Below are 15,254 nucleotides of genomic sequence, written 5' to 3' on the forward strand. Positions count from 1 at the left end.
AAGAAAATGAAAATTAAGAGCTGGAAGAGACACCTACAACAATAGAAAAAAGAAAGAGAGGAAGAGAGGAGAGGAAGAGGAGGGAAGGAAGGAATAGCAATAGCAATAGCAGTTAGACTTATATACCGTTTCTGCACCAAAAGACCCCGAAGGGGGAGACTCTCTGCAGCAACACAAGCATTCATTGCATGTATTCGTCCCAGGGGCCGTAGTTTGAGGACCCCTGATTTAGTGCAATATAAAAAATGCAAATAATTTTCTGCGGACCACCAAATTTTCTTGCGAACCACCAGTGGACCGCAGACCACCAGTTGGTGACTGGCTAGTCTAGCTTCCCCTTAAGTTCTCTGAAAAAATATATTCAAGCAATACCCCAGGATTAAAGTTAGCCAAATTACGTTTCAAGAAATTAAAAGTGTTTTAAAAGTCAGGCAAAGTATTGTAGAAAGTTAAAAGCCACCCCTCTACTAGAAAATGGAATATTTTAGGAAATATTAAAAGGGCAGAATATTTCCTCTAAATGGGAGACAGCAACTCAGCTCCCCCCCCCGCACCTTTGTCAATGGGCCACTGAAAGGCCTGAGTCAGTCTATTCTACATAACAAAGATCTCCCCCTTTCAGCTCCAGGCTGATGGGATTTAGGCATGATAGTATTAGCCTTTTACCCCTCTCACCACAGGGCACCTGGGAAGAAGCAAGGCTCAACCAAACCTGGATTCAAAACCCAGCCTAGAGAGTTGCCCCTGCATGGGCCCATGGGAATCTGACGACCAATCAGAAGACAAGAACAAGATCAAAGGCCAGAGAAGGCATAAAACCAGGGACTTTCAGCATCTCTGCTTCTCTTTTCTTCTTCATCATCCAACATCTGGAAGCATCTGATCCCCCTTTTCTGCTCAGGAGCTCAAGCCAGGCGATTCTGTCCACCATTAAACCACCTTAAGGAACGACGACTAACCTCTTTCCATCGGCCCACCATAGAAAGTGTCCTCACATACTGCATTACAATATGGTCCCCTGATTTAAATGTTGCGGACTGGACAGCACTACAGAGCGTGATCAATTCGGTTCAAGTAACCATTGGTTGCCTTCTAAGACCAATGGATGACCTCGCCAGGTCTCGCTGTTTCAGCAGAGTAAGGAAGATACTCAGAGATGATTCACACCCTGGTCAGCGTCTCTTCGCCCTTCTTCCATCGGGCAGAAGACATAGAAGCACAGCCAGAAGAAAACAAACAGGCTAAAAAATAGTTTCAGTCTCTTAAACACAACCACAATCACTCCACGCACACACAGGGAAACGTATGACTAGTATATCTTTTTTCTTTTCTTTTCTAATTAATTGCACAGGGATTATTCTTTATACTATTTATGTTGTATTTGTTGTCATATGATTGCACCAATGAGGCTAAACCCAATTTCATTGTATTTATTTTGTACACCGACAATAAAGGCTATACTATATCTTTCCAAGCAGCCTCCTCCATGTTTCCAGTGTCTTTTTCCCCACTTGGAACTGAACGCAGAAGGACATTTCTCCCAACAGTATTCTGCACAATAACAATTTTCAGACTGCACAATAACAATTTTCAGACAACAATAACAAAAACAAAACGTTGACTTACATCTTCGTTCCAGTCTTCAGCTGTCCATTCTTCTATTGAGTTCTTCCATGCTCCTGTAGAACAAAGGGCCGATCAGAAAATCTGCTTGTTTCTTAAGGAAACCGGGTACCTTGTTAAAACTGCAATTCTCAAGCGGCCGAACCCAAAATGGACAATGGTTGGGGAGGTTAGAGGTCGTGGTCGAGGGCCATAAATTTTCCACCTCTTGGACTACAGATGTGATTACATGGGACAGATTAAAACATGTAGGATGAAAATTATAGGCCACTAAGCAATATCAGACACGGGCCCAAGAAAATGACTCTGCCTTCACTGAAGCCAAAAAAAGAATCCAAATTTTGCTTTTGGACCAAGTTTTATCTGTAAAGGAAAGCCAGAGCTGCCTGCAAACCTGTAAAATCAACCCCCAAGCTACTCTGTGTTCTGCCCACCAGAGATGTACCGTATTTTAGTATAAGATGCACTTTTCCCCCCTAAAAAAAGAGGGTGAAAATCTGGGTGTGTCTTACACACTGAATACAGCATTTTTGACCTCCCAAAACCCCGCCCCCTTCACAAAAATGGACGTGCAGAAGGTTTGGAAGGCCTGCAGAGCGCAAAAACTTTTCTTTTTTTAATTTACCTCTTCAAAATCTTGGTGTGTCTTATACTCCGGTACATTTTATACTCCGAAAAATACGGTAGGTGGGATTAGCTGAGATTAGGATTAATTTCTCAGATCATTTGTGAAAAGTTTTCTGCTGTGGTCCAGGAGGTGCTTTGTTATAGCAAATTATCAAACTAATGAACATGATAAAAACGTATGGAAGAGGGAAAGGATGCATTGAACCCCCACAGTTCAAAAGAGCCAGTTTGGCCCAATGGTTAAGGCATTAGGCTAGAAACTGGGAGGACATGAGTTCTAGTTCCACCTTAGGCATGAAAGCCATCTGGGTGTGTTTGGGCCAATCAGCAGGAGACGGTGAGTTCTAGTCCCGCCTTAGGCATGAAAACCAGCTGGGTGTGTTTGGGCCAATCAGCAGGAGACGGTGAGTTCTAGTCCCACCTTAGGCATGAAAGCCAGCTGGGTGACTTTGGGCCAATCAGCAGGAGACGGTGAGTTCTAGTCCTGCCTTAGGCATGAAAGCCAGCTGGGTGACTTTGGGCCAAACAGCAGGAGACGGTGAGTTCTAGCCCCGCCTTAGGCATGAAAGCCAGCTGGGTGACTTTGGGCCAATCAGCAGGAGACGGTGAGTTCTAGTCCTGCCTTAGGCATGAAAACCAGATGGGTGTGTTTGGGCCAAACAGCAGGAGACGGTGAGTTCTAGTCCCACCTTAGGCATGAAAGCCAGCTGGGTGACTTTGGGCCAATCAGCAGGAGACGGTGAGTTCTAGTCCCGCCTTAGGCATGAAAACCAGCTGGGTGTGTTTGGGCCAAACAGCAGGAGACGGTGAGTTCTAGCCCCGCCTTAGGCATGAAAGCCAGCTGGGTGACTTTGGGCCAATCAGCAGGAGACGGTGAGTTCTAGTCCCGCCTTAGGCATGAAAGCCAGCTAGGTGTGTATGGGCCAATCAGCAGGAGACTGAGAGTTCTAGTCCCGCCTTAGGCATGAAAGCCATCTGGGTGTATTTGGGCCAATCAGCAGGAGACGGTGAGTTCTAGTCCTGCCTTAGGCATGAAAACCAGCTGGGTGACTTTGGGCCAATCAGCAGGAGACGGTGAGTTCTAGTCCTGCCTTAGGCATGAAAACCAGATGGGTGTGTTTGGGCCAATCAGCAGGAGACGGTGAGTTCTAGCCCCGCCTTAGGCATGAAAGCCAGCTGGGTGACTTTGGGCCAATCAGCAGGAGACGGTGAGTTCTAGTCCCGCCTTAGGCATGAAAGCCAGCTGGGTGACTTTGGGCCAATCAGCAGGAGACGGTGAGTTCTAGTCCCGCCTTAGGCATGAAAGCCAGCTGGGTGACTTTGGGCCAATCATCAGGAGACTGAGAGTTCTAGTCCCATTTTAGGCATGAAAGCCAGCTGGGTGTGTTTGGGCCAGTTCTTCTCTCTCAGCCCAATCCATCTCACAGGACTGATATTATGAGGGAAAGAAGAGGAGGAAAGTTTATAGGTAGTCCTCAATCTACAACAGTTTGCTTAGCAACCATTCAAAGTTACAACGGCACTGAAAAGAGTAACCTATGACCATTTTTGACAATTACAGCCATTGCAGCATCCCCATGGTAATGTGATTTACATTCGGATGCTTGAACAACTGATTCGTATTTATGACCGTTGCTGTTTCCCATGGTCATATGATCTCCTTTTGCGACCGATGCAAGCAATGGGGAAGCCAGATTCACTTAACAACCACAACTGAACTGCAGTAATTCACTTCACAAATGTGGCAAGAAAAGTTGTAAAAGGAGGCAAAACTCCCTTAACAAATTTCTCACTTAACAACATAACCTTGGACTACAATTGTAAGTTAAGGACTACCTGTATAAAGTATGTTTGACATCTTGAATTGTTTATTTTTTTAAAAAAGAAATAAAGGCAGGAGAGAAACTAGAGAAGTGATGGTTAAACCTTTCCAGATTGAGTGCCTAAAGCACATGTGTTTGAGTGCGAATATGTGCGCCTGAACCCCCAAAATGCAATGCGTATGTGCCCTGCGCATGCAACCCACCCACGAACATGGATGCATGCTCCCGCATTGCCCTCCCTGCATGTGCCCCGCCCCCTATGCATGCCCACCTCTGCATGCACCCCCATCCCCACACATGCCCACCTTCTGCTACACATACATGGCAGAGAACCGAAGACCAGCTGGCTGGTGGGAGACGCACACATGTGGGGCGGAGTTGAACTGGGACAACGGCTTGCGTGCCCACAGAGAGGGTGTTGCGTGCCACCTCTGGCACGCATGCTCTAGGTTTGCCATCCTGGAGCTTGGGTCTTCTAAGCTTTCGTTCATGCCATCCTTACAAAAGCTGCTTTCTAGCCCACATTGCCAACATCTTAAAACAAGCCCTCCCAGCCTGCTACTGTGATAAATCAGTTTTAAACTATGCAAAATAACAGCCCCTGGCCGAAACAGAAGAGCCAAGTAAAATTCAGAGTGAGGACAGCCACATTCTGGGTCACCGGGCAAAGTCTCCAGCAGTCAACGTTATTTTTTTTCAGCCAAAATCAAAATGCTTTGTTTTCAGAAATCATTTCACATGTGCCATTGATTTTGTCTATGTGCGGGTGTGTATGCGTGGGTCTGTATGTGTGTTCACTGAGGTTTTTCAGTTTGGGGGTGTTTTTTTTCTTACTTGGGAGTCATGATACATACATACTGTTATCAGTCAGAGAGATTATTGTCACGCAAAGAAACCGAAACAGATAAAGGTGTTTTAAAATTACTTAGGCAGATTTTATGCAGTTTGGAAAAAGTTATTAAAATGTTTTCCTTAAAAGAGGAATATTCCCACCCAGATGAAATATGAACTATTGATTCCAAGAAACAAAAAGGTTTTTTTTTATATTTTTCAATGCTTCCAATTTTTCCAGCGTTCAAATTGTTGGAGACAAGAGGCTGACTCTGCAAACCGCTTAGGACTGTAAAGCACTGTGAAGCAGTATATAAGTCCTATTAGTAAGTTGTCTGTCTATCTATCATTTCCATTCATCTTCTCTATTTATTTATCATGTCTTTCTATCTATATGTCTGTCTCTGTGTCTGTCTGTCTGTCTCTATCTATCTATCATCACCACTGTCTCTTTCTGTCTATCTTCTTCAATGTTATCTGCCATCCATCCATCCATCCATCCACCTCATCTGCCTGTCTTCTTCATTGTCTGTCAGTCTAGATCGCTCTATCTATCTATCTATCTATCTATCTATCTATCTATCTATCTATCTATCTATCTATCTATCTATCTATCATCACCACTGTCTCTTTCTGTCTATCTTCTTCAATGTTATCTGCCTTCCATCCATCCATCCATCCACCTCATCTGCCTGTCTTCTTCATTGTCTGTCTGTCTAGATCTATCTATCTATCTATCTATCTATCTATCTATCTATCTATCTATCTATCTATTATCAACTATCTACCTTGAAGCCGTGGTGACACAGTGGTTACTCCAGGCTAACTCTGCTGACTGCCAGCAGTTCGATTCTGACTGGCTTAAGGCTGACAGCTTTCCATCCTTCTGAGGTCGGTAAAACGGGGACCCGGATTATTGAGAGCAAGAGGCTGGCTCTGCAAACCGCTTAGAGAGGGCTGTAAAGCACTGTGAAGCGGTATATAAATCTAAGGGCTATTGCCATTGCTAGAGGACATTTATGTACAAGTGAGTTTTTTGGGAGCTATTCTGGCCTCAAACCACCTTAAACTAAAAAGGTCACAGCCTGACATGCTTCCATTGGTTTGCAAACCAGGAAATCTTGACTGCGGACGTATTGTAAAAACGTATCTTGACATCCGTCCTGCAAATATGTTAAGACTGTGTTTATTTTGCATTCCTGAGAATCTCTTCTGTTCTAAGTTTAGACTAAGTAAGTTAACAGAAGAAAGACGTTTTGAATGGGTGCTCCCTCACTGGTGCTGTGGTAGCATGTGGAAAATTTCAAACGAATCTCTTTTCCAAGGTTGCCACAAATAAAAAAGGGGTCCACCTATATTTTCCTAAGCACCAGCGGGCAGGGGAAGAAACAATGGATGGAAACTAGTCTATTTTTCAGACTGTAAGAAGCACCGGAGTATAAGACGCACCATGATTTTGAAGAGGTATTTTTTTTTAAATAAAGGTATTGCACTCTGCAGGCCTCCCAAACCCTCTGCACTTTTTTTGCAAAAAGAAAAGAAAAAAGACCATGCAGAGATTTGGGAGGCTGATAGAATGCTCCTGGGGCCTGGGGGGGGGGGGGAGAGCAAAAACGGTCTGTTTTTCGCTAGTTTTTGCCCTCCCCAGTCCCCGGGAGCATTTTGCAAGCCTCCCAAACCCTCTGCACGGCCATTTTTGCAAAGGGGGCGGGGTTTTGGTAGGCCAAAAATGCTGTATTCGGTGTATAAGATGCACCCAGATTTTCACTGTCTTTTTTGGGGGGGGGGAAGATGCGTCTTATACTCCAAAAAATATGGTAATCAAGGAGAGGAGAAAGCTGGAAGTAAAGAGAAACTTCCTAACAGTGAGGGCAATTAACCGGTGGAATGGCTTGCCACCGGAAGTTACGGGTGCTCCCTCACTGGAAGGCTTTGAAGAAGAGACTTGTCTGAAAGGGTAGAGGGTCTCCTGCCTGAGTAGGGGGCCTGCACTAGAAGACCTCCAAGGTCCCTTCCGCTTCTGTTCTTCTGTCTCTTCCTTGTGGCACAGATGGCAAAAAAGAAGAATTCACAAGCAGCTTCGACAGAAAAGATCAAAGAAATGTCGAGTTTGGTATAAAGTGGCTGCAACGGCATTCTCAGGATAGGTGGAAGGTAGAAAACCAAGTTCTTAGTTTCACATCATTCTCATCCTCCCCCTCTTCCTCTCCCCCTCCTCTCTCCTCTCTCTTCCTCTCCCCCTCTTCTCTCTCTCTCTTCCTCTCCCCCTCTCCCTCCTCTCTCTCCCTCTCCCTCCTCTCTCTCTCTCTCTCCCCCCTCCCTCTCTCACACACATGCACGCACACCAATGGAGAACCTTTTTGAGGGGTCCTTGGTGCTCTCTGAGCTTGCTTGTTTTCTTTCAAACGTTTCGTGACCCAAACTGGGTAACATCTTCAGCACGGAGGATGTTAACCTGCTTTGGATCATGAAACGTCTGCAACAAAACCACCAAGCTCAGAGAGTACCAAGCACCCCTCTCGTATCAACCCCGAGCTACAAAGGTTCCCCCTTTATCGAAAACCATTTTGCAGGACAGCATGTAGGCCTCCCCGTCAACTATTCTTAGAAGAAGATGGACATTTGGCTCGTTATTGGGAAACGCACAGCGATTCTCACCCCCGCCATTGGCAATTTGGGACAGGATTGTAATCTGAATCTTGTTGCTTCCTCTCACCTGTTCCTTCAGCGGCATCGTTCTCTCCCAGTTCCCAAGACTCCTGCTTAGCCCCAAAGCCGTCGGTGGCTGAGGAATCGGTGTAATCTGCAGGGTTAAACGTCCTACAGGTCAAGAGAGGTGGAGAAAGTCAGAACTCTTAGAGAAAGCAAGGCTTCGGTAATTATCTGGTCAGCCTAGCCCACCATTTTCCCTTCCCACCTAGAGAGGCCTCAGAGGTGTTCTCTGAGCCTGGTTGTTTCCTTGAAGATGTTTTATTACCCAACTAGGTAACATCATCAGTGCTAGAAGGGGGAGGAGGAGGAGGATGACTCTGGGGTCCTTGGTGGTCTCTGAGCTTGTTTGTTTTCTTGCTGATGTTTTACTACCCGGCACGGCACAACTAGAGGTGTGGTGGCACAGTGGTTAGAGTGCAGGACTGCAAGCTACTTCTGCTGACTGCCAGCAGTTTGGCAGTTCAAGTCCCACTAGCTCCAGGTTGACTCAGCCTTCCATCCTTCCAAGGCCAGTAAAATGAGGAGCCAGATTGTTACGGGCAAGAGGCTGGCTCTGTAAAGTTCTTAGAGAGGGCTGTAAAGCACTTTAAAGCTGTATATAAGTCTAAGTGCTTATTGCTACAGCAATAGCAATAGCAGTTAGACTTATATACCGCTTCATAGGGCTTTCAGCCCTCTCTAAGCGGTTTACAGAGTCAGCATATTGCCCCCAACAACAATCCGGGTCCTCATTTTACCCACCTCGGAAGGATGGAAGGCTGAGTCAACCCTGAGCCGGTGAGATTTGAACAGCCGAACTGCCGAACTAGCAGTCAGCTGAAGTAGCCTGCAGTGCTGCATTTAACCACTGCGCCACCTCGGCTCTTCTATGTAACATCATCAGTGCTAGAAGGGAGGAGGGGGTTGGGAGGGGAGGAAGAGGAGGACTGTGACATCCTCGGTGCTCTCTAAGCTTGGTTGTTTTCTTGCAGATGTTTTATTACCCAACTAGGTAACATCATCAGGGCTGGAAGGGAGTGGGCTTTGCTCTCAATGTATACTGCCCTGTCACTGATGGTGAGAGAGATCTTAGAGATTCTTTGTTTGCCTGTTTACTGTTAGCTGGCTTGGCAGTTCCTTGATTGGAGCGTTGTTTACTTGTTGGACTAATGTTCAATCTTGAAGCGTTAATCTATGCTCAGAGGGATGCTGACTGCTGGCGGAGAGGCGTTTTGGTTTTTCGGATCTCTTTCCCGTTTGTTGATTGTCTCTTTTCCACTGTGTGCAGACGTTGCTTATGTCTGTGTGTCTGTTGATGGACGATTTGTCTGAGTGCCAGGCTTCCAAGAATTGCCTGGCGTTTGGGGACTTGGCTTAGCCTAGGATGGTCATAGTTTCCCAGCTGAGACTATGGTTGAGTCTGTCCGTATGTTGTGAAATTAAAGAGTTTTCATCCTGTCTTCTGACTGGCAATTGGTGTTCATGGATGCACTCTGCTGGTCTTCTGCCCGTCTGTCCTACATCAGGGCTCACCAAACTTGGCAACTTTCGTGACCCGTCAAAACCGCGGCAGACTAAAGCGCGACCGATTAAAGCGCGTACATGACGTCATCAGCAGCACGACAAATACGACCGAAAAAAGGGCGCTTTAAAAAGCGCTTGTAAAGCAAGCCGATTCACATAAAGGTAAGGGTTAGGTTTAGGTTAAGGTTTAGCGTTAGGTTAAGGGTTAGGTATAGGCTTAGGTTTAGGGTTAGGTTTGGGGGGGGGGGGTTAGGTTTAGATTTACGCGTTAATTTTAAGTTTACCGCTCACAGCGTGCTGTTTTCGTCGCGCTGTGATGACGTTATGTACGCGCTTTTGTCGAGCGCGCTTTAGTCTACCGCAGTTTTGTGGTGGAACCGGCAACTTTAAGACTTGTGGGCTTCAACTCTTAGAATTCTCCAGCCAGCCAGCTGGCTGGAGAATTCTAAGAGTTGAAGCCCACAAGTCTTAAAGTTGCCAAGTTTGAGGACCTCTTTCTTACATAGTGTTGGTTCCAGTTTTTACACTGTATGTAGTAGATGACTCCTGTTTTCAGTCATTCAGGTCAGTATTTCAATCCCTCCACTACCTCTGGGGGTTGGAGTTAGGATCTCATGTGCTTTCTGGTGGAATCCGGACCCCGGAAGGGCCATCAAGTTCAGCCACATCCAGGATCCCTCCATATTTAGCATCCACAGAAGTAGAGGAAATAGGATGAATAGGGAGAAAAGAAAAACTCTTTTAATTTAATTGTCAGTACTGATCTGAAAAGTGTTTCCTTTTGAACTGGTCTGGTCCGTTCCAAAACGTTTGAAACAGGGCATTTCACAAAGTGGGATATTTTGTGGGTCTTCACTCTCACAACTGTCTAAAACGACACACCCATAAAGTGGATCAAGTCATAGATCGGCGGGGCAATATTGATACTTTATACAGAATTTCCAGATTGAAAAGGGGAATTGGAAAACCTTGCATGGGTGTGGAGACAGAGGGAGGGAAAACAACTTAGCACAAAATAGTTCGCCTTGGATTTATTAGTCAGCACCAAAAACAATCCCTTTAAATGTCAAGGTTGCCGTGATATTTTTGTCCATTCAAGTAGATCTGCTAACAAAAAGCTTGTTCACTGCTGCTTTTCTTCTTATATAGCAAGTTATATAGCTGCCCACTTGGCAATTGTGTCTCTGGGCAGTAAACACAAGATCGAAATCATCGAAGATCACTAAAGCAAGAATAACGAAAGGACACGGAACAAACCTCAATCCCTTCTAGGTTTTAGGTTTCGTTTTATTTATATGCCGCCCTATTCCCAGCGGGACTCAGGGCGGCTCACAAACCCAAGAGGGGAAGGGAAACACAAGCACTACAAATACAAGCATTTTAAATAACCAACAGACACACAAATCGAGAGGGGAAGGGAACTCATCAACCCCAGGCCTGCTGACACAGCCAGGTTTTATAAAACGGCTTTTCGGAAGGCCTGGAGAGAGGTGAGGGTCCGAATCTCGGCGGGGAGTTCATTCCAAAGGGCCGGCGCTGCCACAGAGAAGGCCCTCCCCCGGGTAATAGCCAGGTGGCATTGGCTGGTAGATGGCACCCGGAGGAGGCCAACCCTGTGTGATCTAATGGGTCTTTGGGAGGTAATTGGCAGCAGGCGGTCTCTCAAGTACCCAGGTCCAATACCATGAAGGGCTTTCTAAAACTGATAGTGTTACCTAGTTGGGGAATAAGATGTCTGCAAGAAAACTACCAAGCTCAGTGGATACCAAGGATCCCAGAGTAAACAACAGCCTAGTCAATGAACTATCAGGAACAATCTTATTAATACGGACAGGGCAAGCCGTTTATACATAAACAGAGGCCTCCTCCTCTCTGCAAATCCCACTCCCTTCTAGCACGGATGATGTTACCTAGTTGGGTAATGAAACGTCTGCAAGAAAGCAAACAAGTTCAGAGAGTCTACAAGAGAACCACCATTTCCGAACTGTATTCACCTTGATCTTAAAACCAAGCTATCAACACATGATATCACTTATAGCTTTATGTACAGTGAGAGCTTATGCACCGAAGACAAATTCCTTGTGTATCCAATCACACTTGGCCAATAAAGAATTCTATTCTATTCTATTCTATTTTATAGAATGTATCTTGTCTTTTTATGTACACTGAGACCTTATGCACCAAAGACAAATTCCTGGTGTGTCCAATCACAGTTGGCCAATAAAGAATTCTATTCTATTCTATTCTTTCCTTATTCTATCCTATTCTATTTAAAAGATGTGGTGGTTGTGCAATGATTAGAATGCAGTATTGGAAGTAAACTCTGCCCACAGCCAGGAGTTCGATCGTGACCAGCCTAAGATTGACCCAGCCCGCTACCATTCCAAGATCAGTAAAATGAGGACCCAGATTGTTGGGGCCAATACGCTGACTCTGTAAACTGCTTAGAGAGGGCTGTGAAGCACTATGAAATGCTAAAGGTAAAGGTTCCCCTCGCACATATGTGCTAGTCGTTCTTGATTCTAGTGCTCGTATTCGTTTCAAAACCGAAGAGCCAACCTTGTCAGAAGATGTCTCCATGGTCGTGTAGCCAGCATGACTAAACGCTGATGGTGCACGGAACGCTGCTACCTTCCCACCAAAGGTGGTTCCTATTTTTCCAGTTGCGTTTTTTTTTAATGTGCTAGGTTGGCAGAAGCTGGGACAAATAACGGGAGCTCACTCCATTACGTGGCGCTAGGGATTCGAACCGCCGACCTTTCTGATCGACAAGCTCTGGGTGTTAGCCACTGAGCCACCGCATCCCTTTCTATGAAGGTGGTATATATGTCAAAATGCTATTGCTAAGTGCTATTACCTCCAATAGACCGATCAGATCCCACAGATTAGGCCTCCTCCGAATTCCATCCGCCGGCCAATGCCGACTGGCGACTACCCGGAGGAGAGCCTTCTCGGTGGCTGCTCCGACCCTCTGGAACGAGCTCCCCGTGGAGATTCGAACCCTCACCACCCTCCAGGCCTTCCGCAAAGCCCTTAAAACCTGGCTGTTCCGACAGGCCTGGGGCTAAAGAGTTTTTGCCCCCCTCCTCGAATGGTATGGTTGTTGTGTGTTTTTTAAATTTTGTATTGTTATGTCTCGTCTTTTTTATTCCCCTGTCTGTACCCCCTTCCCTGATTGAATTGTGAGCCGCCCTGAGTCCCCTTCGGGGAAAAGGGCGGCATATAAATGTAATAAATCAAATCAAATCTATTGCTATGACGTAATGACATTTTATTGATTAGTCAGTTTCACAAAGAGCCCGAGAGGGAATAAATGGCCTCGGATCATCCAGTCGGCTTCCATGCCTAAGAAAGATTTGCAAACTGGCTTTCTGATTTGACTGCTTTGGTCCTTTGCTAAGGGAAATAGGCCAAAGGTCCCACTCAACAACGCGGGAAGAATTTCCAACCGTGCACATTTAAGCAGCATTGTTTGGTCCACATGTAATTAAAGTACAAATCTTACATCTGTTATCAAAAACCTACCCCATGCCTTGGGATGAAAACCTCCCCGTTCCTCTTCCTCTGGCCCGTCCAAATCCTACAGAAAAAGGAAGAGCTTAGTTTCAAAGAGCAACGTGGATAAACAGAATTTCAAGAGGAAAAAAAATGAAAGAGGGGGGGGAGGGAGTACTTCCCCCCTCCTCCCTTCTAAGGGTAAAATGCATTTTGGACAAGGAAGCAGAACCAGGTTTAGGATTAAGGTAACCTGGTAAAACTAATATTTATAAGGGCGCTAGAGGAAGAACGGTTATTCTGAGAAAATCGGGTTCTGCTTCCTTGTCCCAAATGTAGGAATGCAGGAGGCAATTGAGGGAAGGCTCAGTTTTAAAAAGCCACAAGACCAACAGAAGAGGAGAATATTTGTAGCTGAAGATTCCTTAGTGCTGGTTGTGTTCTTGCAGGCATTTCATGACCCAATGAGGTAACGTCATCAGTGCTAGAGGGAAGTGGATTTTGCTCTTGGGAGATATAATATATATTGTCTGTGTGTCTGTGTGTCTGTCTGTGTGTCTGTCTGTCTGCCCATCCATCCATCCATCCAGGTAGTAGATCGCGGTTCCACCACAAAACCGTGTTCGACTAAAGCGCGCTCGATGAAACCGCGTAGCTGACGTCATCAACAGGGCGACAACAGCGCGGAGACAGAAGCACACTGTAAACGCTAAACCTAAAATTAACCCCTAAACCTAAACCTAACCCCCCTAAACCTAATCCTAACCCTAACCCTTAACCTAACCCTAAACCTAACCCTTAACCTAACCCTAAACCTAATCCTAACCCTAAACTTAACCCTAAAGCTAACCCTAAAGCTAACCCTTACCTTAACTTGAATCGGCTTGCTTTCAAAGTGCTATTTAAAGCGCCCTTCTTTCTCCGCGCTGGCTGTTGTCGCCCTGTTGATGACGTCAGCGACGCGGTTTAATCGGGCGCGCTTTAGTCGAGCGCGGTTTTGTCGTGCCACGGTAGATCGTAACTTATGACAACAATTGAGCCCAACATTTTTGTTCCTAAGCAAGATAGCAAAGTGAATTTTGCCCCATTTTACGAACTTTCTTGCCACAGTTGTTAATAGAATCGCTGCAGTTGATAAGTTAGTAGCATGGCCGCTAAGTGAATCTGGCTTCCCCATGACTTTGCTTGTCAGAAGGTCGCAAAAGGGGATCGCGTGACCCCGGGACGCTGCATCTGTCATAAGTACGTGCCAGTTGCCAAGCCTGAATTTACGAGCAAAGCTCGTAACTGTGAAAAACGGTCATTAAGTCACATTTTTTCAGTCGTAATGTGGAATGATCACTAAATGAACTGTTGTAAGTCGAGGACAGAGAGCAAACCTTTCTAGCACTGATGAATGTTACCCATTTGGGTAATCAGACACCTGCAAAAAAAACAGCCAAGCTCAGGGAGCACCACCGATCCCACAAAGTCACAAGTATTTAGCGACCGCAGTCTAGGCCTGCAAATGCATCCACTCCCATAGAAATGACCCCATTATTCAGATTTACTTGACTCCCAGAACATTTCCACTGCCAAGATTCCCGGCTGGCCTTGGGCTAGAATCTGCCCTCTTCCTTTTTAACTGGGTCCTTTTCCCTTCCCCTCTGCATTTTCCCCAGTCATCCTTTTCTGACTGTAAATCAGTTCCTTGAAGATCAGTCAGTGTTCAAGGGCTAGTAAGGCTTTAAAAACACAGCAGGGCTCTGGATTTACACGTCAACATCAACGACTGAGAAAAGGGAGGCGGACAGGCCCTTCACCTCCAGAGCAGAACATGGCAAAGGGGAGCAAGAAGTGCAATATAATGTTATTCTTATACATAACAATATAAGCAAGCAACTCAAGGTTTGCAGTGTACAGAAAGAGAGAGAGAGAGAAAGGGAGAGGGAAGGAGGAAGGAAGGGAAAAAGAAAGAAAGAAAGAAAGAGGGAGGGAGGGAAAGAGAGAGAGAAAGAGAAAGAAGGAAGGAAGACAAAGGGAGGGAGAGGAAGGAAGGAAGGGGGAGGGAAGGAGACAGACAGACAGACAGACAGAGAAGACAGACAGACTCTCTCTGAACAACACTTCCTAATCCTCAAGAATTTTTGAAACACGGAAAGTGACATGTGAGAAAATGTTAGTAGCCTAAGAACAAATATTCCCACTACCAAGTCGACATAAATACAGGTAGTCCTTGACTTACAATCACAATTGAGCCCAAGTGTTCTGTTGCTTCAGTTGTCAACTGAGTTTTGCCCCGTTTTACGACCTTTCTTGCTCCGGTTGTTAAGCGAATTGCTGCAGTTGTTCAATAGCAATAGCAATAGCAGTAGACTTATATACCGCTTCATAGGGCTTTCAGCCCTCTCTAAGCGGTTTACAGAGAGTCAGCATATTGCCCCCAACAACAATCCGGGTCCTCATTTCACCCACCTCGGAAGGATGGAAGGCTGAGTCAACCCTGAACCCTGAGTCAACCCTGTTCAGTTAGTAAGCCGTTTGTTAAGTGAATCCGGCTTCCCCATTGACTTTGTCAGATGTTCACAAAAGGTAACAGAATGGCCCCCGGAACCCTGCAACCGTCATAACTGTGAGTCAGTTACCAAATTTTGTTCCCGT

General features: G+C 45.7%; 1 protein-coding gene across 2 annotated transcripts in view; it reads right to left on the bottom strand.

Annotated features, from left to right (window-relative positions):
- The window catches only part of UBAP2 (ubiquitin associated protein 2), a 138,091-nt gene that overhangs the window by 67,722 nt on the left and 55,115 nt on the right, over positions 1 to 15,254 (bottom strand). For both annotated transcript variants that reach the window (XM_032213384.1, XM_032213382.1), the window contains exons 7-9: positions 12,645 to 12,699; positions 7,621 to 7,724; positions 1,627 to 1,679 (exon numbers count right to left, since the gene is read on the bottom strand). In XM_032213384.1, coding sequence (XP_032069275.1) covers positions 1,627 to 1,679; positions 7,621 to 7,724; positions 12,645 to 12,699 — 212 coding nt within the window. The remainder of the gene's footprint in view (positions 1 to 1,626; positions 1,680 to 7,620; positions 7,725 to 12,644; positions 12,700 to 15,254) is intronic.

This window comes from Thamnophis elegans, chromosome 3, assembly GCF_009769535.1.
Source record: "Thamnophis elegans isolate rThaEle1 chromosome 3, rThaEle1.pri, whole genome shotgun sequence".
Lineage (NCBI taxonomy): Eukaryota > Metazoa > Chordata > Lepidosauria > Squamata > Colubridae > Thamnophis > Thamnophis elegans.